This window comes from Thermobia domestica, chromosome 16 (genome assembly GCF_964235325.1).
Source record: "Thermobia domestica chromosome 16, izTheDome1.hap1.1, whole genome shotgun sequence".
NCBI classification, from domain to species: Eukaryota; Metazoa; Arthropoda; class Insecta; order Zygentoma; family Lepismatidae; genus Thermobia; species Thermobia domestica.
Window position 1 is genome coordinate 135,908,721 of NC_137469.1, and position 26,913 is coordinate 135,935,633.

The 26,913-nt window shown below is 37.3% G+C and overlaps 1 protein-coding gene across 1 annotated transcript in view; it reads right to left on the bottom strand.

The window, feature by feature from the left end:
• Positions 1-26,913, bottom strand: part of LOC145673441 (protein XRP2-like) — a 42,260-nt gene that overhangs the window by 14,933 nt on the left and 414 nt on the right. Inside the window, exons 2-6 of the mRNA XM_081743146.1 lie at positions 17,827-18,036; positions 16,251-16,423; positions 5,290-5,446; positions 3,878-4,034; positions 3,576-3,731 (exon numbers count right to left, since the gene is read on the bottom strand). Coding sequence (XP_081599272.1) covers positions 3,576-3,731; positions 3,878-4,034; positions 5,290-5,446; positions 16,251-16,423; positions 17,827-18,036 — 853 coding nt within the window. The remainder of the gene's footprint in view (positions 1-3,575; positions 3,732-3,877; positions 4,035-5,289; positions 5,447-16,250; positions 16,424-17,826; positions 18,037-26,913) is intronic.

Below are 26,913 nucleotides of genomic sequence, written 5' to 3' on the forward strand. Positions count from 1 at the left end.
GCTGCACATGGTTCTGTATATTCTTGAAATTCTACAGTCAAGTTTTTTATAACCACCATCAAGGGCGCCCATCAGGGGGTTAAGGGGTTGTTTCCTCCTCCCCTAGAGGAAAATGTACTTCAGAATATTGAAAATCCAATAGGATTTTTACATTAGTTACAGCAAAATTTGAAACTATTTTTGAAACGTCGCTTATACTTCCCCTCCTTGGAAACCACAACATGGGCGCCCTTGACCACCATCACGGTTTACCCAGTCCTCAGGTTTTCTGAATTTTTAACAAGAGGGATTCAACATATCATTACGGAACAAAAAAAAAAAAAAAGACTACGGAATATATTTAAGTTAAGCTAATTACAACTGCACAACAAACGTGACTGAGTGGTTGGCTTTTGCGCTTCTATCGGGAAGTCCGGGATTCAACCCAGCATTCGACCATTCTGACAAAGCCTTCCTTCATTCCATCTGAGAATGTAGAAATAGTGAGTGTACTGGCCGACTAGGAGTGTAAGAGTTGGCCGACTTCCTTTCTTATTGTTTTTAAATCGTTATTATTACTAATTACCAGCAGTGACGGTTTTGCGAAGGTTAGAGTATCGGTCTTTCGGACTGAAGCCTGTTCTCCAAAGTTGTGGAATGTCTAAAACGAACGAAATATCTATTAGTTATGCCTTTACTCATAAACTTTAAGCTCCCGTCAAATAAAAATTACGAATGTTTAGAAAAACTAAACATCAGTAGTAAGAAAACCCCTCCCAAAACACTTTTTTAAATTCGCCACTGATTCTCAGTATAAAATGATCTTCAAGGTTGTATCCGGAAGATTATTGCTAAACATATAAACGAAACGAAATATTAGTTATGCCTGTACTCATAAACTTCAAGCACCTCCCAAATAAAATTAGGACTTTTTAGAAAACGAAACAATCAGAGAAACCCCTCCCAAAGTACTTTTCTAAATCCGCTTTATTTGTATAAATTGGTATTCAAGGTTGTATCTGGAAAATTATAGCTAAATCATTGCACAACTACAGTATAACAGAAATGTGCAAATACGGTTTGACGGACATATTGAAAAACGTATGCTTTGACGGATATATAGAAAAACGTAAGTTTAACTTTCGTGCTAGAAGCTGGAGTACTAAGCTCTTAGAAATGAAACACGGATGACAAACTAAAATGATCTAGAGAAGGAAAAAAATGTCGATAATTCAAAAGTTAAAATAAAGTTAAATAACCTGTAAAATTGCCCTCAAATACTACATTCTTCATGTTAGCTTTAATTCGTAAAATATGTGCTCCATCCATCTTGATGGTGAATTACAGAGCTAAATATGGCATTCAGGTCGTGGAAATCTTATCTAACTATAGAATATACTATAAGAAAGCTATTTGGATAGAAAAATCATGAAAATGAAAAAAGCCAAAATTTCCAAAATTCTCGGTTTTTTTCCAAAAAAGCCGGCTTTTTTGCATCTCTAATCGTAATATCACAAATCAATACTCCACTCAACTTCTACAGTATTTTCATCTATACCTGCATACGATTTCGAAATATATCGTCGAAGAATTACTTTTTTGACACAATAAGAATATTAGATAAGCTTCAAGGTCTGTAATACTTTTTAATTTATTTATTTTTTAAAAGAATGATGTGTCAAATGACATGTGTCGTAATAAGGTTGTAGCGCTCGGCAACGAGACGAAAGTTATTTTAACGACCTGGAACAGAGCAGCAGGGTTTAACTGAACTGATAATTTGTACGTGGGAAACACAAAAAAGAAATGTAGTGCTACGGTTGAAAAATATACGTTTAAAAGGACTGCTCGGTTATAGGCTTGTACCAATACTTGAAAGAATTAAAAGATACAGAAGATTGCAAATGATTTAAAAAGCCAAACAAAGGGAGCACCGCTCATACAAGAACTATCAACTATTTATAGCACTGTTTTGCAGTATCGAGCAAATTGTTAGTTTCTCGATGTTAAGAAGAAAGACGCAAATAGTTTGACTGGGAATAGTGCTAAAGGCTCATTGATTAATGCCGACGCTTACCAGTTGTTACATTTGGAACTGGAAGGCTAAAATTGAAGAGCAAATCATTAACAAGATAAGGTACGCGGATGACATAGCAGAAAGACCGAAGACGGACTACAGAACATAATAGATAAAATATTTAACACTGAGGAACAATAAGGACTAAAAATTAACATCGTGAGTCGGAAGTCACGAGAATATCGTGGAAACACACCTTTACGAATGCGAGTAGAACAAAGTGAACTTGAAGAGGTCGTTTGTTTCAAATATGTGGGAAGTCTTTTGATATGAAAGACATTTACTGCACCAAAGAGATCAGATTAAGAATTACCGTAGCCAAAGAGGCATTCAACGAGAAAAGATCACTCCTAACTAGCAGGCTTAATACTGAACTAACGAATAAACTAGCCAAGTGCTATACGGTATATGGAGTATTGGACCGCATGGTTTGGGCACTTGACATTACAGAAGTTAGAGAAGAAATATTTAGAAAGCTTCGAAATATGGTGTTAGGGGAAGATGAATAACATAAAATGGATGGAAAGAGTAAAAAACAGATAGGAGAGAAGACATTTTTGGTCAGCATCCTTCGTAGGAAGAGCAATTGCATTGGACACACATTGTGATGAAATGACTTCTTCATAATGCAATAGAAGAGAAAATGGAAGAAAAATGAGGAGTAGGAGCAACAACACAACTGATCGATGATTTGTAAAATGGGAGATAATAGAGGAAGATCAAGAAACATTTCTAGACGCGAACCTAACACACACACAAAAAACTCTCTTTAGTCCATGACCAATCGACAGGCAGAACAATAACAACAATATATATTACAGTGAGCTCCTTCGTGGCTAAGCGGTTAGTGTACGCGTCTTTGGCGTGGGAGCCCGAATTCGATTCCCGGCGGGAGCTCATGTGGTTCGGATTCCACGTTAATCAGTAGGTCCACGTCTCTTATAGCCTCGCTGCTGAACGGGACGTTAAACTCAAAATAACTCAACTCAATATATTTTACATAATTAATTCCTACATTATAATCTAGTGGCTCTTCTGACTTGGATCCAATTAAGTGAAGTGATTCCAGATATCTGAAGACCCTTTTATGAATTACAGTGAACAAGTGAGACGTCGCTAAATAACTTCTACGTTGTAAAACTATAAAGTAATAACTTCATGTATAACTGGTTCTGGTATATATATGTGTGTCAGACAATATACTATACGCTCAACAATTTTAACGTTCATTTTATTTTACTTGAAATTCAAATTCCTGAAAATATCTTGCACTTTCAAGCTTTTTGGTTCTCTCCTAGGACTTGGTTCACACAGGATAAAAACAGGAGAAATGAAAAGAAAGAACTTACCCGGCATAGAACCTACTCCTTTTTATTTCCGTAATGTTGTTACTACTTTTCCTCCTGTTTTTATTCTCCGTGAATAAGGCTCTAGGCGAGGGCTGAAAGTGCAATGTATTTTCAGGTATTAGAATATCAAGTACGTAACTATTCTGTATATTTTTGGAAGCAACAGTTACCTTTTGACACGCTGCGATACAAGTTGGTCCATTGTACTGTAAACCGATCACACATCCTCTTTCCACAACACTGGCGTAGGAACTAGTATTGAAGACACGTTGTGCATCACTAGCCAGCATCTTCACTTCCTTACTTTGCAATAGCAAACACTCAGGCTGAAAAAGTACGAACCATTTTAACTCATACTATTACAAAAGGCTGGTATACATAGTATTTAGTTTAATGGTTTAAAAAACTTTACTCCAAAAGCTATTAAACTAATAAAAGAAATGTATTTACTGAAGATAAAAACTGTTCTTACCTTTTCCGTTTGCATGCTATTAATAAAGGACTTGGCTCTTTCAACTTGCTGTCCGTCAGAAAAGAACACTACCAGACACGATTCACCCGCCACTGTCTTATGAGGTCCCCATGTATATGGCACTATGCTCTTTTCTGGCAGAAAAGATATGTTTACCCTGAAAACAATAATATAACAACAAATAAGTGTTGGTACATCTTCATAACGCAACTTACTAATAACAAAAATAATAAAGTAGCATTATATAACCGACATTAAAAACCGTTTTCCGTTGCAATATCTGGTAACCCTTGCAATTGTTCTTTACTGAAAACTATCAGATCAACGTAAGGTTATGTTAAGTGAATCGAGGTTCTAGAATGAAGAAGTGCATACGTGGTTACGCAAGCGTTTGCTTCTTTCCTGTGGAATCAGTGCCATTATGAGCGCTGGCATAGGTGCATTCAGCTAGAAGAGAACTGTGTTGAACAATAGTAATGTAATTATTTTGCTGTTCTTAATAATGATTTTGGAGCATTTTCCGGCAATGTATTTATACAGAAACTTTAAAAATAAGGCAAAATATTCTGATTATACAAGTACTGACTTGCTTTTCATGCTATACGTCCATCTTTTATTTCCTTTATTTATTTATTTATATATATTTCCAGACATTACCGGCATCTACGGCCTTAAGCCTGTTATGTATGAGGGATGACGTCCTTCGGTGAGCACACTACCTGAGGAAGGAAAGAAGGAAGAAAGCGTCCTAGAACCTGTGCACCATCCCAGTATCTAGTTGGTTTGAATAAGAAAAAACAGGAGAAAACACTTAAGATGGCTGACCTGAAAAAAAGCTGTTATGCTGTTTCGACCGAGTGTCCCCACTGGGAATCGAACGCGGATTGCTTGCACCAAGGGCGATTATTTCCTTCATGTTGTATGCCTGTGTTTTATTATAAATCCGTAGTTTGAGAACAACCTCTAGCAATTTGCACTGCTCGCGGCAGTAGTATATGTAGCTAAATCTAGCCATAAAATGTGCAAATTCTGCCAAGAAATAGAAAAATACGCATCACCACCTCAGAAAATCACGTAATTTGAATTATGCCCAAGAGTACTTCCAAGGAAACAATATTTTGTTTGCTTTATCCCAAGCAACAAAACTTACAAGAAAAAGACTGTAAAATGACTAATGGAGAAATAAAACATATTTAAGACATAGTTTCATTTCAATCTTTACTTGAACCTTCTACCGATTACATTACTAGAATGAAAGATTTCAGTTGATATAGTTACAATAAAACCATTCTAATTATACATTTTGTCTCACTATGAAATACGATAGTTTTACCTATCAAAATACTCCACCTGTGAGTTATCACAAAGAACTACGTACTCTAAAAAAGTAGATTCCATATATAAAGGCTTACCTTGACAACTCTGGAGATGACGGTGAGAACACATAGTCCTCTACTTTGACTGTGTCTGGAAACAAACACCAATTGGTTTCTCCTTCTACTGGTGTGAAGTCGTGAATATTGCTCCAATTGTTATTGAACACACTTAATGATGCTTGATGAAATTGGTCTACAAGGAAGAAAGAAATGATACAATCATTCAAACTCTTCAACAAAAACGAATTATTATCTTACCGTTTTCTTAATACAATAAATATTTAACACAAAACACCTAAACAACAAAAATACATAGTGAAAATTATCAAGAATAAAACTAAAACATTGACAGGCAGCAACAAACTAGTATGAAGCGAAGATGGAAGAGAAAAAAAGATGGATAGGCAGAAACAAAGAAGGAAGAGAAGAAAACTGCATAGGCGAGAATAAAGGTCTTCTTTTGGAAAGGTAACGATCTCAAAAACGTGAAGGGGTTAATGTATGCCAAATTATGAGAATATCAGCCTCGGAAATAAGAATACACTTGTATATATTTAAAAAATAAGATATCACATATATCAGGTTGTCTAAAAAGTATTGAGCCTTTCGAAGTAAAAATGTAGAAGACATTTATTGTGATTTGAAAATAACATTATGTAACCACATATGCACCATTTTGTTTCATGATCTTCTGCCATAATTCCATCGCTACAGAACTTCTGTGAATTCTTCCTTCTGCAGTGACCAAAACAAATGATCGTCTGACGGTGGCAGGTCTGAACATATAATGCATGCATTAATAAAACCTCCCAGGCAAGTTTTCAATTTTTGATGGATTAAATATTTATGCGGTCCAATGTTGTCAGTGTGGTCTTTCCCACCCTTGCTCAGTCCGGCCGTTTATTTTCAATTGCTATGTGCACTCACGCAAACTGTTCACAGTTTAAATCCGAGTCTATCGCTCTGCCCGCAAGCAGCAGTTCGTGATGCATACTGCCTTTCCAATCTCACTAAACGCATAACTTTTCTGGGCGTCAGTGTGGGATTTGCCACAGATTGTGGAGCTTCTTTTCGCTTCTACCACGATTTCGCACACTGTTGTTGTAAGTTATTCACTTTTTATTAGTCCTGATCAACAGCTTCAGAAATGGCTCGGCTTCGTTACGTTTCAGTAGGGATTTGAAGATGAAAATTGAATCGAGTAAATATTTTTTACTCAGATTATGTGGCATTCAAACGTCGAGCTTATTTTCATAGCCAGACTTCTCAAAATACACTGTTTGGTGAAGGATGTTTAGATCATTGTCCATGCCGTGACTACTTACAACATACCGATCTTGCTCGGCTTTTGCCAAAATGTCATCCACATTTTCTGTGATTGGTCTACCACTGCGAGGAGCATCTTGTACATCGAAATTCCCTGCACAAAAGTGACTGGACCATCTGTTGGTTACTGCTTTTCAAAATGTATCTTGCCTATAATCAGCACAAATTTCACGGGCCTATGCAGCATTTGCGCCCTTATAAAGAAAATTGTAAAATATAGCGCAGTTTTGTGGGAAGTTAATTCGTCTTCACGGGACAATACCTTATAATTGATTACACGAATTACAACACATTTTGCACTACTAGTACCAACAGTCACCAGTCAAATGACGCTAGTCCTGACCCGCTACAATTCTCATACTGATTTGAAATACTAACACTACTTTTTAGACTTCCTGATGTATCAACTTACGAGTGGTCCCGGGTTCGATTCCCAGTAGGGAGACTATGTCGAAAAGGTGTAACAGTATTTTTCAGGCCAGCTTTCCTGAGCGAGGTTTTCCCTAAATTTTCCTCATTCATATCAGGCAAATGTCAAGATGGTACCTAACAAAGATCCTAGGCCGTTTGCTTTCTTCCTACCCCACTTTCCCAGATAGTGTACTTGCTGAGAGACGTCATCCCTCAGACGTGACAGGCTTAAAGCCATTGGTGCCAGAAATACTCAGAATAAATAAATAAACCCTATTTACTAAAACATAGAGAAAAGGAGAAAGAGTATCTCACACAAATTAAATATAAACAAATACATTTCTACCTAAATATTTTCTCTCTCGGACAGCCGTGCCCTGGAGAACATTTCACTATTCATGTGTATTAATGTGTCAACGGCTCGAGCGGCTCGGCTCACGGCTGTCACCACCGAGCCGAGCCAGCTCGAGCCGATAGCTCATCGCAACCGATCCGGCTCGAGCCGATGGCTTACCTGAGATGAGTCGAACCGAGCCGATGACTCATCGCAACCGAGCTGGCTCGAGCCAATGACTCAGGTGAACCGAGCCGGAGCTCGAGATGAGCCGTTGGCTTAGGGCTCGAGCCGAGCCGGTTGGGCGCAACATCGTCCTGATTAACAACAAAGAAAAAATACAAGTTCACTTGAAATATTTTTTCAGCATTGATAAATAGATGGAAGTAATTAAACAAAAGAAGTCTCTCGATAAACACAAAGGATGCCTTTTAAACACTGCATAGATGCTGCTACACGACCTTAACAATAACAGTTGTCGGCGTACTCAAATTTTTACAGATTTGTACTATTATTTAATTAGTTTTTTGAATGATATTTACAACAGAGATCAAACTAGTGCCCACTGATTTAAGAGATTGATTAACAAATCAGTTACTACAAACTCAAATATAAAACATTTTGTTTGTCTTCAGTAATTCAACTTCGAAAATTGGGCTTTTGTTTTGTAACTAGTTAGTACCTTTAATAACAAATTTATTCCATTGCAAAGTAACTTATTATTGTAATAAACTGCATGAAGTATTAACTTTATAATTACAAAGATTATGACAAAATAACCAGACTTAGGTCCAAAATACGTATATTTTATATAATGTTTTTACTTGTTACGTGAGCGCTCTATGGTTGAATGTATAACACACCTATGTTTGATGCACTGGTAACTGCAGTTCGGAAGTTGAAATCGAACCGAGTGAAGGTCAAGGAGAAATCGGAGTTTGAAGGTGAGATCGTAGTTTCCTGGAACTAGCGTTGTCAACGGCTCGAACAACTCCGCTCACGGCACAGTCACCACCGAGCCGAGCCCAACAACTTACCCAACTGAGCCGGCTCAAGCTCTGAGCCGAGCCAAACCGAGCCGATGGCTCACTGAGCCGAGCTGGTTTACATCACTAATGTGTATACAGGGTATTTGAAATCAACACCGACAACGTTTGGAAGGTGATTCCTGACACCAAGATAAGACGAAAAATATGGACCAACCTGGGAGCACAAATGCTTCCTTTCGAAGTTATAGGTTGCCGAAAACATGATAAAATGAACTTCAAAGGTCCACAACTCCAAAACTATGGGACCTACCGTAGTCGGGTCAAGACTTCACTTAGGAACTAATATGTGCGCTATCCAAAAATACATGTTTCAGAATCCTAAGATACTCACGCAACAAATTTTATAGAGACAGTTTGGCATATAATCTGAAGTACTCACCAACTACCTCTATAAAAATTGTTGTTGAAGCGCCGCAGGATTCTAAAACATGGATAATTGGATAGGGCACATACTAGTTTCTAAGTGAAGTCTTGACCCAACTGCGGTAGGTTTCATAGTATTAGAGCTATGGACCTTTAAAGTTCATTTGTTCATGTTTCCAGTAGCCTATAACTCCGAAAGGAAATCCAAATTGGTCTATACTTTTCGTCTTATCTTGGTATCAGGAATCACCTCCCAAACTTTGTCGTTGTTGCTTTGAAAGACTCTGTATAATCATTGTTCAGATGAGGTTTACTGAATTATAGACAAAACATTTAGATCGTGTTAATTTTATATACGAACATTTAACTCATCTACTAAATTTAAATAATACAGTTATTTATAGCGAGGCAAAACTAATAAGATTGATAAAGGAAAAACCCGTGTAACGTGGGTTCCTGTCACCACGGCATGGCGCGTTCTCAGATTGCGGATCGAGAAAAAGGCCTCTAGATATAGAGGTTAGCTGCGAATATACTGAATAAGCAGTCGCGGACAGCTCCTCCTCCAGCTTGGAGGTTTGGGTAAGACTAACAACCTCATCCTGTAAAAAAAAAGGCACTTGTTCAGAAACATTCACAAAAGCCTCGGACAAGGACTGATAACTTGGCACGACCTCAACAAAAGAAAATGGACATGAGATTCGGAACATGGAATATTAGAAGTCTTTATAGGGCAGGCGCGTTAAAATCCTTAACGAGTGAGTTAGAGAAATACAGGATGGACCTAGTAGGAGTTCAGGAAGTTAGGTGGAAAGGAAATGGATCTGTGAATTCCAGAAATTTTACGTTCTTTTACGGGGAAAGAAATAAAAACCATCAATTAGGAACAGGGGTTTTCGTTCACAAACGAATATTTCCAGCAATTAAGCAGGTTGAATTTGTTACTGACAGACTTTTATTACTCTTAAGGGTCGGTGGTGTGATACCGTTTTAAATGCACATATGCACATGCCCCAACAGAAGATAAGGATGACGATATAAAAGACAGTTTTTACGAAGAAAAGGAACGGGTATTTGACCAGCTCCCGCGATACCATATGAAAATTCTATTAGGGGATTTCAATGCGAAGATAGGATGAGAGGATATTTTCAAATCAGTTATAGGAAACGAAAGTCTGCATAAGGAAAGTAATGACAACGGTGTTAGACTCGTGAACTTTGCAACATCCAAAAACCTAATCGTGAAGAGTACAAAATTCCCACATCGCGAAGTTCATAAATACATTTGGACCTCACCAGACGGAAAAACACACAATCAAATTGATCACGTTTTAGTAGATAGAAGAACGCAATCTAGCATAATTGATGTCCGGTCGTTTAGAGGGCTGATTGTGACACTGACCACTACCTGGTAGCAGCGATAATACGAGAGAGGTTATCGTTGAATAAAGGTAATATTCACTGCCCGAAAACGGAAAGATTCAATTTAAAGAAATTAGAACAGAGCCAGGTAAGAGAGGAATACCAGATTGAAGTTTCGAATAGATTCTCGGTTTTAAAAGATTCGGAGTGCACTAGTGTTGAGGATACCTGGATTGAAATTAGAGATAGCATTAAAATTTCAGCAAAAGAGAAACTGGGACACGCGGAAATACGTAGGAACAAAACATGGTTCGACCAGGAATAGCCCAGGAACTAGCAGAGAAGAGAAAACGGATAAAATTAAGGTGGCTACAAAATCCGAATGAAATAACTACACAAAATTTCGCAAACATCAGGCGGGAAACTTCCAAAACTTTTAAAGCAAAAAACGTGATTTTTTGAAAGCTAAAATTAAGGAACTTGAAGATAATAGTAAAAATAAAAACATTCGGGATATGCATAAGGGGATCAATGAATTTAAGAAAAGCTATCAACCTCGTGCTTATTTATTAAAGAAAGCTGACGGAACAGTTCTCACTGATACGGATAGCAGCATCTTAAATAGATGGAAAGATTTGACGATTGCTTAACACGCAGACAAAAATGTGCGTGGAGAAAACAAGATACACACCGCAGAACCGTATATTCCAGAACCCAACCGAATAGAATAGAAACCGCTATAAAGAAATTAAAGAAACCCAAATCTCCGGGTGCAGACAAATTTCCGGTTGAGTTAATTTTAGCTGCAGGCAAAAAATTGTGGAACAAGATACACAAACTCATTCTCCTTATCTGGAACAAGGAAGAATTGCCACAGGAGTGGAAAGAATCAATCATTGTTCCAATTTATAAGAAAGGCGACAAAACTGACTGTAATAATTATCGAGGCATTTTGTCTTCTATCAACATCCTATAAAATCCTTTCAAATATTCTATTAGCAAGATTGACCCCATACGCAGATGAAATTATTGGAGATTAACAGTGCGGATTTAGACGACATCGATCAACTATTGACTAAATATTTACCATTTGACAAATACTCGAAAAGAAATGGGAATACAATACCCCGGTACATCAACTATTTATTGATTTTAGGAAGAACTACGACTCGGTTAGGAGAGAAACACTATACAACGTTCTTACAGAACTTGGAATACCGAGAAAGCTAATTAGATTAATTGAGATATGTTTAAATGAATCCTAAAGTGAAGTCCGGGTAGGAAAATTTTTGTCCACGAGCTTTCAAGTCGAAAATGGCCTGAAACAAGGAGATGCGTTGTCGCCATTATTATTCAACTTTGTTCTGCAATACGCTATAAGAAAAATCAAATATAGCAACCAGGGCCTAGAGTTGAACGGAATTCATCAGGTTGTGGCATATGCTGATGCAAATTTAATAGGGGATGATAGGAGAATAGAAAGAAATGCAGAGATCTTATTAAACGCTTGCAGGGACATGGGTTTAGAAGTAAATGCAGGGAAAACTAAATACATGGAAATGCGCCGGGACCGTAATACGGCAAATTATGGATACGTTAAAATATTAAATAATACTTTTGATAAAGTGGATACTTTCAAATATCTAGGATCAATATTAACAGACGAAAATCATATTCACGAAGAAATTAAATGTCGACTAAAAGCAGGGAATTTGCGTTACTATTCGGTTCAAAATCTCTTGCCGTCGCGAACTCTGTCGAGGAATTTGAAGCTTAACATATATAAAACGATAATTATGCCTGTTGTTGTGTGTGGTTGCGAACCATGGTCGCTTATTCTGAGGGAAGAACATAGACTGAAAGTATTTGAGAACAAGATCCTGAGACGAATATTCGGACCCAAGAGGAACGGGAATGGGGAATGGCGGAAACTTCATACCGAGGAACTACATAATTAATACGGTTTATCCAACACTGTAAGGGTCATCAAGTCTAGGAGGCTTAGGTGGGCAGGTCATGTAGCTAGAATGAAAGAAAGTAGAAACGTTTTCAAAGTCTTAACTAGAAGACCAATCGGAAAACGACCATTAGGAAGACCTAGGCGTAGATGGGAAGACAATATTAAGATGGATCTCGCAGAGATAGGAATAGAAAGTAGAAACTGGATCCAATTGGCTAAGGATAGAAGTCAGTGGCGAGCTTTTGTGAACGTGGCATTGAACCTCCGGGTTCCATACGTCATGGAGTGAGTGAGTTAGATACATAGATAAAGGAAAAACAGTGTAGCACTAGAAAACAGCATCCAAAACATTTTAATTGCTAATAACTAGTATTAGCATTTATAAGAATAATTTGTACGATTATTTTGTATCAAGACTGGCATAATGTGAAAAACATACACAAAAGCAACACTTATTTGCGGTAGGAAAACTGCACGAAAATCATATATATCAGTTAAGACAGTTTTGTACGAAGAGAAACTTCTTGTAACCTACTTGTACCGAACTATATATTCTAGCTAGCGAAGTAATTCGTAACTCCAAGGTATGTGGTGTTATAGTTTGCTTGTGCCATTCTCAGCTCAGGAAACCATACGAAGAAGAACAGAGTAGATGAGAAACGTAGCGTAGTGACAGGCACTCAAGAACATTTTATAAAGAGCGTTCGGAAACAACGCCATAAAGCTTTGATAAATGAATCCTCACAAAAAAACATGAACAAAGAAGAAAACGTTATACTTCAGCATGGGTGCACAACTGCATCATTTCCGGCCAAAATTACGTAGGAACAATAAGTCATAGCTCAAGAACGAAACGTCTAATTGGGTAAAATAGCGTAGTGATTATTTTGAGCCTGTATTCCATTAATGCACCAATGATGTGGAACAGAAAAAGTGATCACAGGGTTAATCTTGAAGCAAAGAGGGAACTTCATGAGGCCTTGCAGGAACGAAAAATGGTAGATAAAGAACTGAAAACTGGCACACATCACATATCCACTAGTAAAGTTAGAGAGTCTATGTTTAAAATAATCACTACGAGCCGACTTTCATCCATGTAGCTCTTGAGGTATGACCCTTCTCATGTTCGTCCGACCGATTTCTGGAGGGTTGTAACTCCAAAATGATGACTTGTGCACCCATGCTGATCTATATACATATACATATGCATGTTTTAGTGTGAGGATTGCTTTCTTAAAAAGTTTTTTTGCTATTTTTTTTTGTAACACCCTATACGTTTTTATAAATAGGTAAGTCGTGGACGCCATTAAGAATAGATTACCTCTTACCTGGCCTAGACCGCTTTTATGATCTACCTCTTTCTGTGGCTACGTCATACATCGGCCAATTGAAAGTGACTGCCATAGCTCAGTCATTTCAGCCTTGAAACCGTATGATGTAGGAGCGCGGATGTACAGTAAAGAAAGGAGGGGCAGGAAAGCAAGTGTTGGCACTGAATACGCAGTCATGAATTCATGGGTAGTACACGTACAAAACCATCGTCTACGATCCCACCACCATTTTCTTTTCTCAATGTCACGTTACCTGCGAGCTTCTTCCCCTTAAACGGCGCAGGCGAAAAGCAAATTCTGACATAACACAGCATTCAGTTGGAAATGACTGCTCTAGCCTGACTGACTGATTAAATGGTTGGAATGGAAGCTACTGGCAATTATTGGCAAAGAAAGGCATACTTTTAGCTAACAAAAAAGTGAGTATTCTTCAATTTTCTCGAAATGTATACACGGTAAATTACACTCGAGCATGACACTTTGTTTAGCTTATCCCATCTATTGATTGATATATATAATAACTTCAGATATTACAGGGCTGATATAAAGTCCTTGATATAAAACAAATGCTTATACCTAGGTACCTTTTTGAAATGATATTGCAGTGAAATACATTTTAAATTGTGCAATCTGTAAACTTTTTGGTTGGTAACGCTTGCAATTTATGCATGAACTGACAGAAGAAGATCAAGACACGAGACTAGAGTTCTGTGAACTGATGCAGAAACGACTGAATGATGACAGGGAACTTCTGCAGTTCTCAGATGAGGCAACTTTCCATGTTTCAGGGAGGTTAAACAGGCACAACCGTCTTGTTTGGAGAACTGAATACCCTTATAAGTATGAAACGTACGAAAGAGACAGTCCGAAAATGAATGAGTGGTGTGCCGTATCAATGGACTACCTCATAGGGCCGTTTATCTTCGACGAAAATATTGTGACAGGGGAGACTTACCTTCAAGTGCTTACAAATTTCCTGATGCCCGAATTAGTTAGGTTGGGAATCAAGGATCACATCCACTACCAGCAAGAAGAGACCCCCACAAAACAAACAAACACACACACACACACACACACACACACACACACACACATATATATATATATATATATATATATATATATATATATATATATATATATATATATATATATATATATATATATATATATATTGCACAAATCGTCAGGGAATATCTTGAAAATGAAATGAAATCTTTAAATTTTACGTCCCACGGTTATGCCGGCTAGGCTAAAGGAGACGGTGATGATGAGAGAGTGAAATGGTGGAATGAAGAAAGTGGGAGGAAACGGGAGAACCCCGAGAAAACCCACGAGCACGGTGTTTGTCCACCACAAAGTCCACACGGCGCGAGCTGGGATCGAACCAGGGACCCGAAGCACCAGAGGTGAACGAGGGACTATCTTGATCGTGGGCTACCTGGCAGATGGATTAGGCGCAGAGGACCCACCCCTTGGCCTCACAGGTCCCCTGATTTAAATTCCTGTGATTTTTGGTTATGGGATCATATTAAGACACAGGTGTATGCGGAAAAAATAAAGGACTTGCAAGACCTGAAAGCTCTTAAGATTAGTAAAGTGATCAATGATATTTCTGACGAAACAGCATTCACGGATTTCGCCGAAGGTTGCAGGAATGTATAGATGTCAACGGAACCCTACTGGAGGTGTGGCGATGATGGCGGCGAAGTATCTATGGATGATGATACAAAATATGTCTCAGTAAAGATCTTAAAATTTATTTCACTGCAAGATTATTATTTAAAAACATATAAGCATTTGTTCTATAGCACTGACTTTATAACAGCCATGTATTTTAGCAAAATAGAAATTGAAGTGTCAGAGGTAACCATAATTTTGGGCTATAGCTCATTAATCATAATACGTCCTTTCGTCTTAATGAAAAGCTGGATGAATGAATACTTCAGCATCACTGTAAGCTTAATAAATGACGTGGTTCTCGTACAGCATCAATTTTTAGATCTACAAACAAATTCGTTTTTATGAGTTTTCTCAAAAACTAAGCATGAGGTTTTATACGTAATATTTTGTTCAGCTCACTGAGAACTATCATTGAACATTTTTTTCTCATTAAAGGTTAATAATATTGTAGAATTTGACACAAGGACGCATAAAATCAGTGATTTTGGTTCCCTAACTTTCTATACACAATTTGTAGTTGACGAACACTACTGATTGTTTTAAATTGGGAATGAGGACAGATACGAGTACTAAAAGCGTGCTCATGCAAAAATTGGTGTGCAAACTAGTTCAAAAAATTAAAAAATATATTAAACACCCGCTTTTTTCTTTTAAAAAAGTTTTCTATTGTTATATTTCGGTAGGGCTGAAGGAAATAAGCACTACTATTCCTCGTTCATTTGAAGCCTTACTTACAAATTTTGCTTCAAGACGTTATGCCTAAAAGTCGAGTAGAGAGCTTTCAAAACAAATATGTGCTCATTTTTTAATACAACTGTACACCACAACAGTATTGAATGGAGGTAATCTAGTGATAGAGTGTATGTGCGTGAGAATGAGTTTGAATTGCCGAGCATCATTCACTGATAAATATTTTTGATTTTTCGAGTCGGAATCTAAATAATGAGCAGCTACCAGCGAAAAACACGGTATACACATTTTCTTCCTTTGCCAATAAGTTTCGAAAAATAAAACAATCTTCAAGTACCCATTTTTGTACTTAAAATAGCAAATGACTTTTACATTTCTAACTGTGAACTATTTAAATAGATCCATTCGACCCGAGAGTTTTGACATAAGAAGTCATATAGATATCCATTTTTACAACAACTTACCAATACTTTTCATTAAAAACTTACCCTCCAATTCTGGGTAGAATAGTTGATAGCAACCAAAATGCATCCCTGTTGATGATTCGATTATCGGCTGCGTAGCGCAACACAAAAATGTTTCTACCTTCCGACAGTCTCGGGTACGAAACTGGCCGCATGCCACAACACACACACATTCCTTACAGTCCCTCAGGTAAACACTAAAAGAAAGAAGAAAAAGTTACCAAGGAGTCATTCAAAGGAGACACAGAGAGAACTTGCTTCATTGTTGAACTAATGTCATACTATTTTACTTTTGAAACGTCCGTACTTGAGTGGTGCAGTCGCTATGTAAAGTATTTCATGTCAAATTGTTCGTAAACTTTGTTTCATTATTTTTATTTTTCACCTTTTTCCTTCCTATATTAATCGTAAACATATTTCTCTTCATTCATTGTTTTTCTCACTCTCCTGTATTCTTACCGATTAACCTGTCTTATTTTCTTCCTTCATTACATTCTCTACTTTCAAACTGCTAACACTACCACACGGACCATCTAGACGCTTTACAACTGATTTTGATTATTATTTTTTCTGCTACGTCTAACAACTTTTATCTGTTTAAGTGTTCTTTTCAGTTTTCCGTTCCATGATTATGCTCTTTAGGCTAAAAGAGATGGGTGATTAATCAAAGTGAATCATTACGGAAAAACTGGAGGAATGGGAATGTGGGAAGACATGGGAAAACCTCTGAAAAACCCCCGGATACGATACTGTCCACCACGAATTCACACAGATTGAGATCAAACGAGGGATCCCTCGCACCAGAGGTAAGTACTTGCCTTCCTTATGAAATACCATGTCGCCACTATTAGGGATGTTCTGTATGATAGCCTTGAGTCCAAGCAATTGCTCTGCAGCTGAGTTAAGTACAGACATATCGAGATCAGTCCACTTCTCCTGGCAGGCTTTCTAGACACAGTCCACGGAGGGAGGTCGTCTGCGTGAATGACCAAAGGGGCAGTAATCCATCGGTAAGGCGTCAGGTGACTTAATTGAGATGTCGCTGTGCGATTTGTATTCTCGTTGCGCATTTCATTTCCATCAATGGCGGGTGGAAACAGATGTATGGCTTAATGTTTTATCCTGATACTGGCTAGATGTTTATCAGAATATTGCTCGACTTATGACAGCCTAGTACTAAAAGCATTCAAGATAAAAGGAATGAACTCACTGCCTAAGATCAGGGCTAACATCTTGTCAAAAACAGTAACGTGGTACAACTTGGTAATTCTCAACTGACACGATATTATCTATGACATGCAACTGATGCCAAGAGGAGGATTATTTCCAAACTTATGCAAAATACCAATTCCAGAAGGCAACTGAATCACATTATAAATATGGTGTAAGGAAAGCCACTGATTTTCAAGGACATTTTTTCTTATTAAAGTTAACTGGGAATTGAAATCAGCCTGAAACAAAGTACTATTCGTTAACAGCTATGACCATAAAATATTAGATTAAGACATGAGAAGTTGGCAAGTAACTTTCAGTCAGACACATTCAAAAACAGAGTCATTTGATTTTAACGGAAAAGAAAAATCACAAACGCATGCCTTACCTTCCCTTTACTGGTCCCAAAACAATTCTACAGTTAGTACACTCATCTATAGTGATTGTGTTAATATGATCCAATACGAATAAAGCGGCATCCTTGCAGTTTTGAATGATAAACTGTTGCCCATTAACAGTTCCAGGTAGTCTTCCTGACTCTCCTCCCTCCACATTCTCTATTGTATAATCTTTTGGATTCACCTTCTTCTTCTTATCCCTGTGAAAGAGAAATCGAATCCTCAAGTTAACAAAACAGTAGATTACAGTGACGCTACGAGCTAGGACATCGTAACGTTTACGACTCGTATATACTAGCGCCAAAACATGACGAAAAAGCATGCAGTGTATTTACACGATATATGAAATCTGTTACGAGAAGTTAAGCCTTCAAATACGAATATGTACGCTCCGTTTAATAAGAACTACTGTTCTACTTCTTGATCACACAATAGCACCACTGAAACACTGATTAAAACAACAAGCAAACAAACAATTCGCACGTCTCTTCTCTTTTATATCAAAATTCAGATTGCATATAACCTTTCTCTATCTGACAGAGAAATCCTTTCCACACTCGTTGATTGATTAAACCGGTTCGAAGGTCACATCACTAAAAATGAACCAATCAGGAGCGGGGAGAAAATGAAACCATCAGGAGCGACTGTTCACTTCCGGTCTACTTCAGTACTCCAGAAATCTTATTGATTCAAAGGTCACGTGACTGAAAAATCAACCAGCCAGGAGCGGGGGTATTCGTAATTCAGGTCTAGCTTTTTTATCAAACAAGTTGCCGAGTCGGCACGTTCTATCTACTACTAATAGTTCTGCTTTAAGGTAATACAAATCGCAACTTCCGTACTAACCATCCAGCTGCAAACCATTATTTTCATGTACGGCAGTGAAGAAAAATGATACTCAACCTAAGATGGCGGCAGATGAAAAAATCTGCTAATCTTTTCTAGAATGTCATTAGTAAGGGAACCTCCGTGAATATATATATATGATGGTCCCCTCCTCCTTGATGATTAGAATGGAATGATCTTTGTTCAGAGACAAAGATAGATCATTTCTTAGCATGTTGCAGTATAGTGTGCTGCTCATTCTTTCAAAATTTCTAGAATAGTACTTTATATAATTTCTATCATTGACTTTTGTATAATATTTTATTTTTATTATTTCTTTACATTTTCTCCTTTTCTTAAAATAATTATTTATATTTTTAATATTTATATACTTTTTTAAAGAACTTTAAAAGTTGGTTCTATAACACTGATTACATATAATTCTTAATCTTTTCTTTCCAGATTAAGCACGAATGTGCAAGTATTTAAAATAGGAAACACAGGACCAAAAAAACATGTTCGGAGCCTTCATGTGCTATGGCTGGATTATTATTAAGAAGATAAGTTGGATATTATTTTTTTATGTAATTTTAGAACTATTTAGTTCATAAAGAAAGAAAGGGAAAAAAAAAAACATTATGTTACGGTCCAGAAATGTGAGGATCCAGTTGAGCCCGGTTGAATTTAGATCCGTTACCAGCATTGCATATATTACAACAGAAAACCCTCTTATTTTAAAATTTACCTGAAGATGTAATGTTGTATAATAAATGTATATCTCTGTTTCTTGAAATATACTTCTGATAAGTACACAGTCATTCGTTTTACATCAAATATTGGTATTAACTTTTAAATTTACATATTTTTTCTCTTTCAAAAAACAATGGTGAAGATTAATTTCCATATATTTTTCGAGCATTTCAATTTTGTTCCTCTTTTCATTTTAGGTTAACACTGCAGACATCACAGGCAGTTACTTGTTAAAATGCTAATAAAGTAAGTCATCTAGAATGATACATTTATTGATTCATTAAAACAAATAATATGAACATAATTACAATAAAAAATTGAAAACAATAAACTGAAATAAACTTCATAACTTTTTATGATGAAATTTTAACCGATTCATTCGATAATTATCTTCATTCCTTTTCTAGATTTATTTTTGATTCACTGGGCAGTTAGCAATAATCACAGCTATTAAAGATACCTAATAAATGTTAACGGGCTGTACTAGAATGTGTTTCCCATTCTACGTGCACCTTAATTTATGTGCGATTAAAAGCAGCTAATTTGTTTGCGCTATTGGCACTAGTAATACGCTGGCTTAAAGATAAAAGTTACTGTATATTAATTATCGTGTTTCGTGCACTGTGGTTTTGTTCGTTTTAAGGTATTTAAAATGAACGTTTTTGAATATTTCGAAGTTGGGTAATTCAACTTTTCTTATTGTGTTCTCTTGGACTTCGAATTAAATCGATCCGCTGCATAAGCGAGTACCAATGGTGCAAAGTATGTCTGTCCTACGAAACACACATGGAGGTTCATGGATCCCCTTTGTGTGAGAAAGAATTTCATAGATTCATGTGTACAATAGAACAGGGATGTTCCAATGGTGTTCTAAGTGAGAATACGGATTTAAATGAACGTGCAAAATTTGACAAAATCATGTTTTGAACAATCAAACCCACTGCGATGGGTTTTTAAAAAGAAATCCCGAATTTTTCACAACCCTGCTTATAACTGCAACATTTATGGTAGTGCTTTGAAAATATGTGACTCCTGTAAAAATCGAAACTTTGTCTTTACACCAGTGATGCCCTTGTGGTTCTTGTGGCAGAATCACAGACCAGTTCTCAGGAAAATTACAGTAAAGCACTAAACGTAGTTGTTCTGCCTCTACACGTCCCCTCACTTTTGTAATGCATTGTTGCAATTTCTTCAGATGTTGGTACGTTACTGCTTTCACTGTCCATTTCTCAAATTCGCCAACGAAAGTATCAATTACAGTAGTTTCCTTTTCTTAATGAGTTTACTTTCTTCTCGTGCTGCATATGTAACCTCAGGAGTGTCATCTGCTATGTTTTCTACATGTGTTCGTAAGGCGAGTCCCTCCTTTCCTGGGCAGTCACCACATTCCCGAAACAAACAGATCTCCCGTTGTACATCACAGACTACTAACAACTTCACATGTCCAACCAAAGTGTCATATGTCACGTCTTCAAAATTACAACGTTAAGTTAAAAACTGGCATAACACATACATAAAGAGACATGTCCAGATGGGTGAGGAACCACTCACTTGGATCATAGTACATAAAAGTTTGGTCTTCCAATATAGAATAGTGAATGTTCCTTCTTATATATGGCAAAAGTTCTTTAATATTGCGGTTCAAGAATACTTTAACTTTCACCACTTTTTCTCCTGAAACTGTTATAGCGGTAATGTTTTTCCTTTTTTCGGTCTGGCGAGAACAATCCTATTTATCTTCCAAATAAAATGGTTGCAATTTAAACATATGCTTAATTACAGAACGACCAAAACAGGGATCCTGTTTTCCAAATACGATTTTTTGCAGATCTCATATTTCTTGTTTTGTTTATCATCTATTTTGTTGCAGACAGAATGTGGTGCAAAATTTGTACTCGTACCTTTGAAAGGGATACTACTAATTATTAGGACTTGCACCCTTTCATTGTAGAATTCACACAATTCAACCGCTGAACTGATGTTTTATATGAATTCCCATTAAGTTGCACAAGCTTCTTTTGGTTCGTTTTCTTCTGAAGATGGAATTTCTACACTGAAGAGTTTAGCAAGTTTTGATTTGGTGTACTCACCCACAGCTGCAGTAATTTCGATGTGGTTTCCTGATGCATACCCTTACGACTTGACTTGACTTACCATGGCTCCTTAACAGGACTAACGCCAACCTCTATGGCTGACTGATTTAGGAAATGCAATTCTTCTGCAGATCCAAAATCTTCACCATCCACACAATGGGAGACTTCCTTCTATTCAGTTAGTGTCATTGTTTGATACTGTGTCAAAGCATTTAGAACACAGAAAGTCTTTACTGGAAACAACTGACTTTGAAACAGAGTATTGAAGTGAGCACTTTTATTCCCATTTTTTTTTTCTTTTAGAAAAGGGTTTTTTCTTATTAATGTTAAGTTTTAGTTTTTCTAAAACTTCCTAATTTTTGACGGGAGCTTGAAGTTTATGAGTAAGACATAACTAATATTTCGTTTATTTTAGAAATTCCTTAATTTCGGGGAACAGGGTTCAGTCCGAAAGACACCTCCCACCATACCTTCTTCGCAAATCCATCACTGCTGGTTTAGTAATAACTACGATTTAAAAACAATAAGAAAGGAACTCGGCTAGGACTACACGCACTATCTCTTCGTACATTCACAGATGGAATTAAGAAAAACTTTTGTCAGAATAGTTGAATGTTGGTTTGAAAATGAAATGAAATCTTTAAGTTTTACGTCCCACGCATATGCCGGTTAGGCTAAAGGATACGGTGATGAGAAATGAATGAAATGGTGGAATGAAGAAAGTGGGAGGAAACGGTAGAACCCTGAGAAAACCCACGAGCACGATGTTTGTCCACCACATAGTCCACATGGCGCGAGCTGGGATCGAACCAGGGACCCCAAGCAACGGAGGTGAACGCTCTACCACTGAGCCACCGCGCCCCCTGAATGTAGGATTGAATCCCAGACTTCCCGATAGAAACGCAAAAGGTAACCACTCACTCACGTTTCTTGTGTAGTTGTGCTTGACATAACTTAAATATGCAGGATTGCCCGGAAAGTAGTAGGACTGATTTTTTCCGCCAAAACGTGAAGGAGGGGGATGTTACTAAGCTGGATGGGTTGTGGGGAGTCGTAGCTACCAGCGCAGCAGTTGCCAATCGTCTCCAAACCTTCACGGAGTATAAATCGAGTTTAAGGTGAACTCCTTTCAATATGCCTTGTCATCTCCACAATGAACCGTTTGTCAGACCAGCGTTACGCAGTGAACTTTTGCGTCAAACTGGGTAAAACAGCGAGTTAGGCCCATGTCATGATCAAGACTGTATGGGAGTGATACCATGGGTTGATCGAGTGTTTTTGAGTGGCAGAAACTGTTCCGGGAGGGAAGAGAGCAAGTTGAAGAAGAGGACGGATCAGGGCGGCCTTCAACGACGAAAGATGACGAAAATAGCGAAATCTTTTGAACTCTGAATGCAGATTGAGTGTGTGGACCCGAATAAAGCCCGCATGAATAAATCTAAAATGAAATTGATGTTGATCATATTTTTTGACTGCAAAGGAGTGGTTCGCCGAGAGTCTGTACCGCCTGATCAGATTGTGAATGATCAATTTTACGTTCAAGTACTTGAAAGACTCAGGAAACGAATCGCCTGCGTCCGTCCAGCAATCACTGGATTATGAAAGCTTCATCAGGAGAATACGCTGAGCCACACCGCCTTTGCTGTCATGGACTTCCTGACCAAACATGCCATCACACAGCTTCCCCAGCTACCCTACAGCCCTCATGTTGCTCCTGCAGACTTCCTCTTTTCCGACTGAAAAGGGTCATGAAAGGACGGAACCACGGATCGATCCAGGCCATTCAAGAGGCCGTAACGAGGGAGCCTTCAGTGATGAACAGAGTGGCTGGAAACGCTGTGTTGATGCAGAAGGGGCATATTTTGAAAACTATTACGTGGACGAGTCAAATTTGTGAACATATATATATACATATATATCAGGGATGCAAATAAGCAACAAAATTTTACTCGCCCAAGAAACAAACTACTAGCCCACATCCCACAATAGAAATAATTTACTTACCTTCGATATGATATTAAATACTCGCCCGCACCGATGAACCACTCGCCCCGGGCGAGTGGTTATTTGCATCCCTGATATATAAATTCAGTCCTACTACTTTCCTGAGAAACGCCATAATCCGTAGGTTTCTTTTTTTTTCTTAAGGAAGAGTTCCACAATGATTCGATGAATTTCCCTTGTTAAAAATTCAGAAACCAACAGGACTGGGTAAACTGTGATGGTGGTTATATATATTCTAAAGGCTTGGAAACGCTACAGAAAACGCGGTACTTTCCCGATCCTAAACAAGCTTAAGGAACAGTCGATGCATTATAGAATTCGGGACTTTACCGATTTTGCAGGTTCGAAGCACCTGATAGGTGGTAACAGATTATCACGTATGTGATAAATGAATAGAAAATTCGGGAAAGTACCAGTTTTTAACAAGCCCGAAATTCATGGTATATTTTCGAGGTTTTATATTATTTGCATCAGCCACTAATTAAATGAGTTTTTGTGTTGTAGAGATGCGAAACAAAGTAAGTCTTTACTTTGGCCATTTCATTCATTTTTCCGATTCTTTGATTCAGTGATTTGATCTTTCGGTTCCGGTTTTGAGAAGTTACCTGTTCCGCTAACTTAACTGCTGGTATGACGTTGCTATGTTGATGCTCTTTTGTTTGAAGTGAGAATTATAGATATAATGTGACGTAATCTTGTTATTCTCTGCAGTTTCACGTGTTTTGTTGTGCGGGTGGTTCGTTTGTATTACTGTGGTCTTCGTGTAATGTCAAATGCCATAGATATTTCCTTTGATGAAGAAGTCATAGGAAATTTAAATTGTGAAAAGGAGCAGAAGCTATTAAGAGGCCTCATCACTGCGAAATTAAAATACCGCTAATTTTACAGTAAATATGTAATATCTTCAAATAGATAAAAGATAATTGAAAAGTGGAACAAGAGCTTCCTAGATAATATTATTTTGCGTGAGATACCGTTATCTTGACTCATTTATCTGCTTTCGACTTCCAGCCATTTAGAAAATCGGCATTTATTTTCGCGTTTCTAAATAACTGCAAACGGAAATCTACTAGGTGACTCGTGATAACGAAACCTCATTCAGAATAAGATTGTCTAGGGAGGTCTTGTTCCACTTTTCGATTATCTTTTATCTATTTGAATATATCACATAATTACTGTAAAATTAGCGGTATTTTAATTTCGCAGTGATAGGGACTCTTAAGCACAGCTCGACATAAACGGTTAAAAGTGTACTTTGCGTACAACCATTAGCGTTCATCTAACTTGAAGCAGTTGTCTTTGCGAACTGGCAGCTTCATTAGTAGATCTATGTTGGAAGTACGTGAGTTTAATGTTGCAGTTGGAATAGGAAATTTTGTTCCGGTTACAGCATTGGGCAAAAGTATTATTTATGAGGCATGCTATGGAATTGTACAAGCAGCATTGAAATATCAGGTATTTACATTTTATTACTTTTTCCGTGGATGTAAAATATTTATTTTTTGGTTTCGTTTGCTGTTCTTTCATTTCAAGTATATAGTTCTGTGAAATTTCCACTGTGTGCTCCGCTCGTGTATATAAATTATTTTCCCTTTCTAAGAAGGGGCTTGCCCCCATGTTCCTTTTCTTTTTTATTAAGAAAGTATGGTGGTTCTTGCTGTAGTTTCATCTATTATTTAATACGTAACATATTTCAAGTTTTGTTACATTTAGAGCTGATACGATAGTAGAGACAAGCAGACTCTTATTACCTTGGGCCGGGCTGGGACCGACTAATTGCAATCGTTTAATAATTATTGACTTTCGTTAAACGATCATTAGAATAAAGGCAAACGTTGAAGAAATGTGTCCGTGAAAAATGTTACAAAATGAAACTTTTAAAATTTATCGGGCCGGGCCTAGGTACATTCGGGCTGGACTGGGCTCGGGCCAAAAATTCGGCCCGTGCAGGTCTCTATACGATAGGAAGTTTGCTTAGTTCTCTATGTATTAATACTTGAAATATGAATGTTGTAAATAATAGAATCATTACAGTCGGAACCACTATGATTTTTAACCGATTCGATTCGTAAGGAACTGGTTCCTGGTGATATAATGAACTGTTCCCAGGAACTTGTTCATTATGAATCGGTTCATTGAACGATTCAATTGACTGAAATGGCCAAAGTAAATACTTGCTCGAAACAAAGTCTGCTTTATCAACTTAGGGTTAAGTTTGGAGTTGCCCCTCCGTTTTTTATAAAAATTAGGAGAAATTACAGAAAAAATGGGGTAAGAAATGATGATTTGGAGTTCTTATGTGATGTTTAGGTGTGAAAGTTTGGCAGTAAAGTTATGTTTAATACGAGAAAAGATTTGTAGAAGTGGGTTCTATTTGCAAGACGCGGAAGCTCTCGATGACTGAACAGCATAGTAGTCGTATAGGATGGGGAATTGGTGCGTTGAATATATTTCCGCATTGAGTTTTACACAATTATATAAGAATAATGAAGAAAATCTATTAAATTTTTATGAGAACTATGGACTATTGAATTTAAGTGATAATTGAAGCTTATATGAGAACCTGTTCCAGTCACTGTTCTAGCCTAACTAAATTCTTACCAGGTAACCTAACCGAACCTAACAATATTTAATGTTTTAACTGCATTTTTGTAGGTTTGAAACTGTAGGGGCAACTCTAAACTTAGCCACAAAAGTTTGAAAAAAAAAATCCAGAGCAAAAAAGCGTTTTTTTTTTTGTTTTTTTTTCATAGAAGCCGTTTTCTAGCCCTTGAATCTCTAGCATAAAATGCACTCTTGCCGAATAGTTCTTGGGAACAAATTCTGGATTGCTCCGGGAACCGCGTCAGATGAATAGGTTCCAAGGAATGTTTTAGTCACGAATGTCACTTGTGCGCGTAAGTCCCGAATTTAAGAAAAATAAATAAACTATCCCGTAATCGTTACTCAAAATCTTAGGTAAAAACAATTTTGTGCAGTTTTACTATACGGATCCGTAGTATAAGTAGTAGTAATAGGAACGGGTTAAAAGTACCGAAGGGGTTTGTAAGGTTCTGTTCTCGACATAAAACGAACGAATTAAATATTTCCCCAAATTTTCCGTACATTTTACAATCTCTGGATCCATATAGTAAAACTACACCTACTTTTGGTTCCAACACTCATTGCGAATTTTTAGACCGTGCCTGGATCTTCTGCGAGTTTGAATGCTTGAGTTCCTTGAATGTGTTATGACTCCGATCTGGGTATTTTGTAACTTGGAAATATTGATAGTATAAGGATCTGAAGTTTACCTCCTCAATTCCGATCCATATGCGTCCTGTTTAAGAAAGTTGAAGATTCTAGTATCTTAATTAAGAGTGCAAATTGTTTTCAGTTATTCGCTATAAAAATGGATTGCAAGTG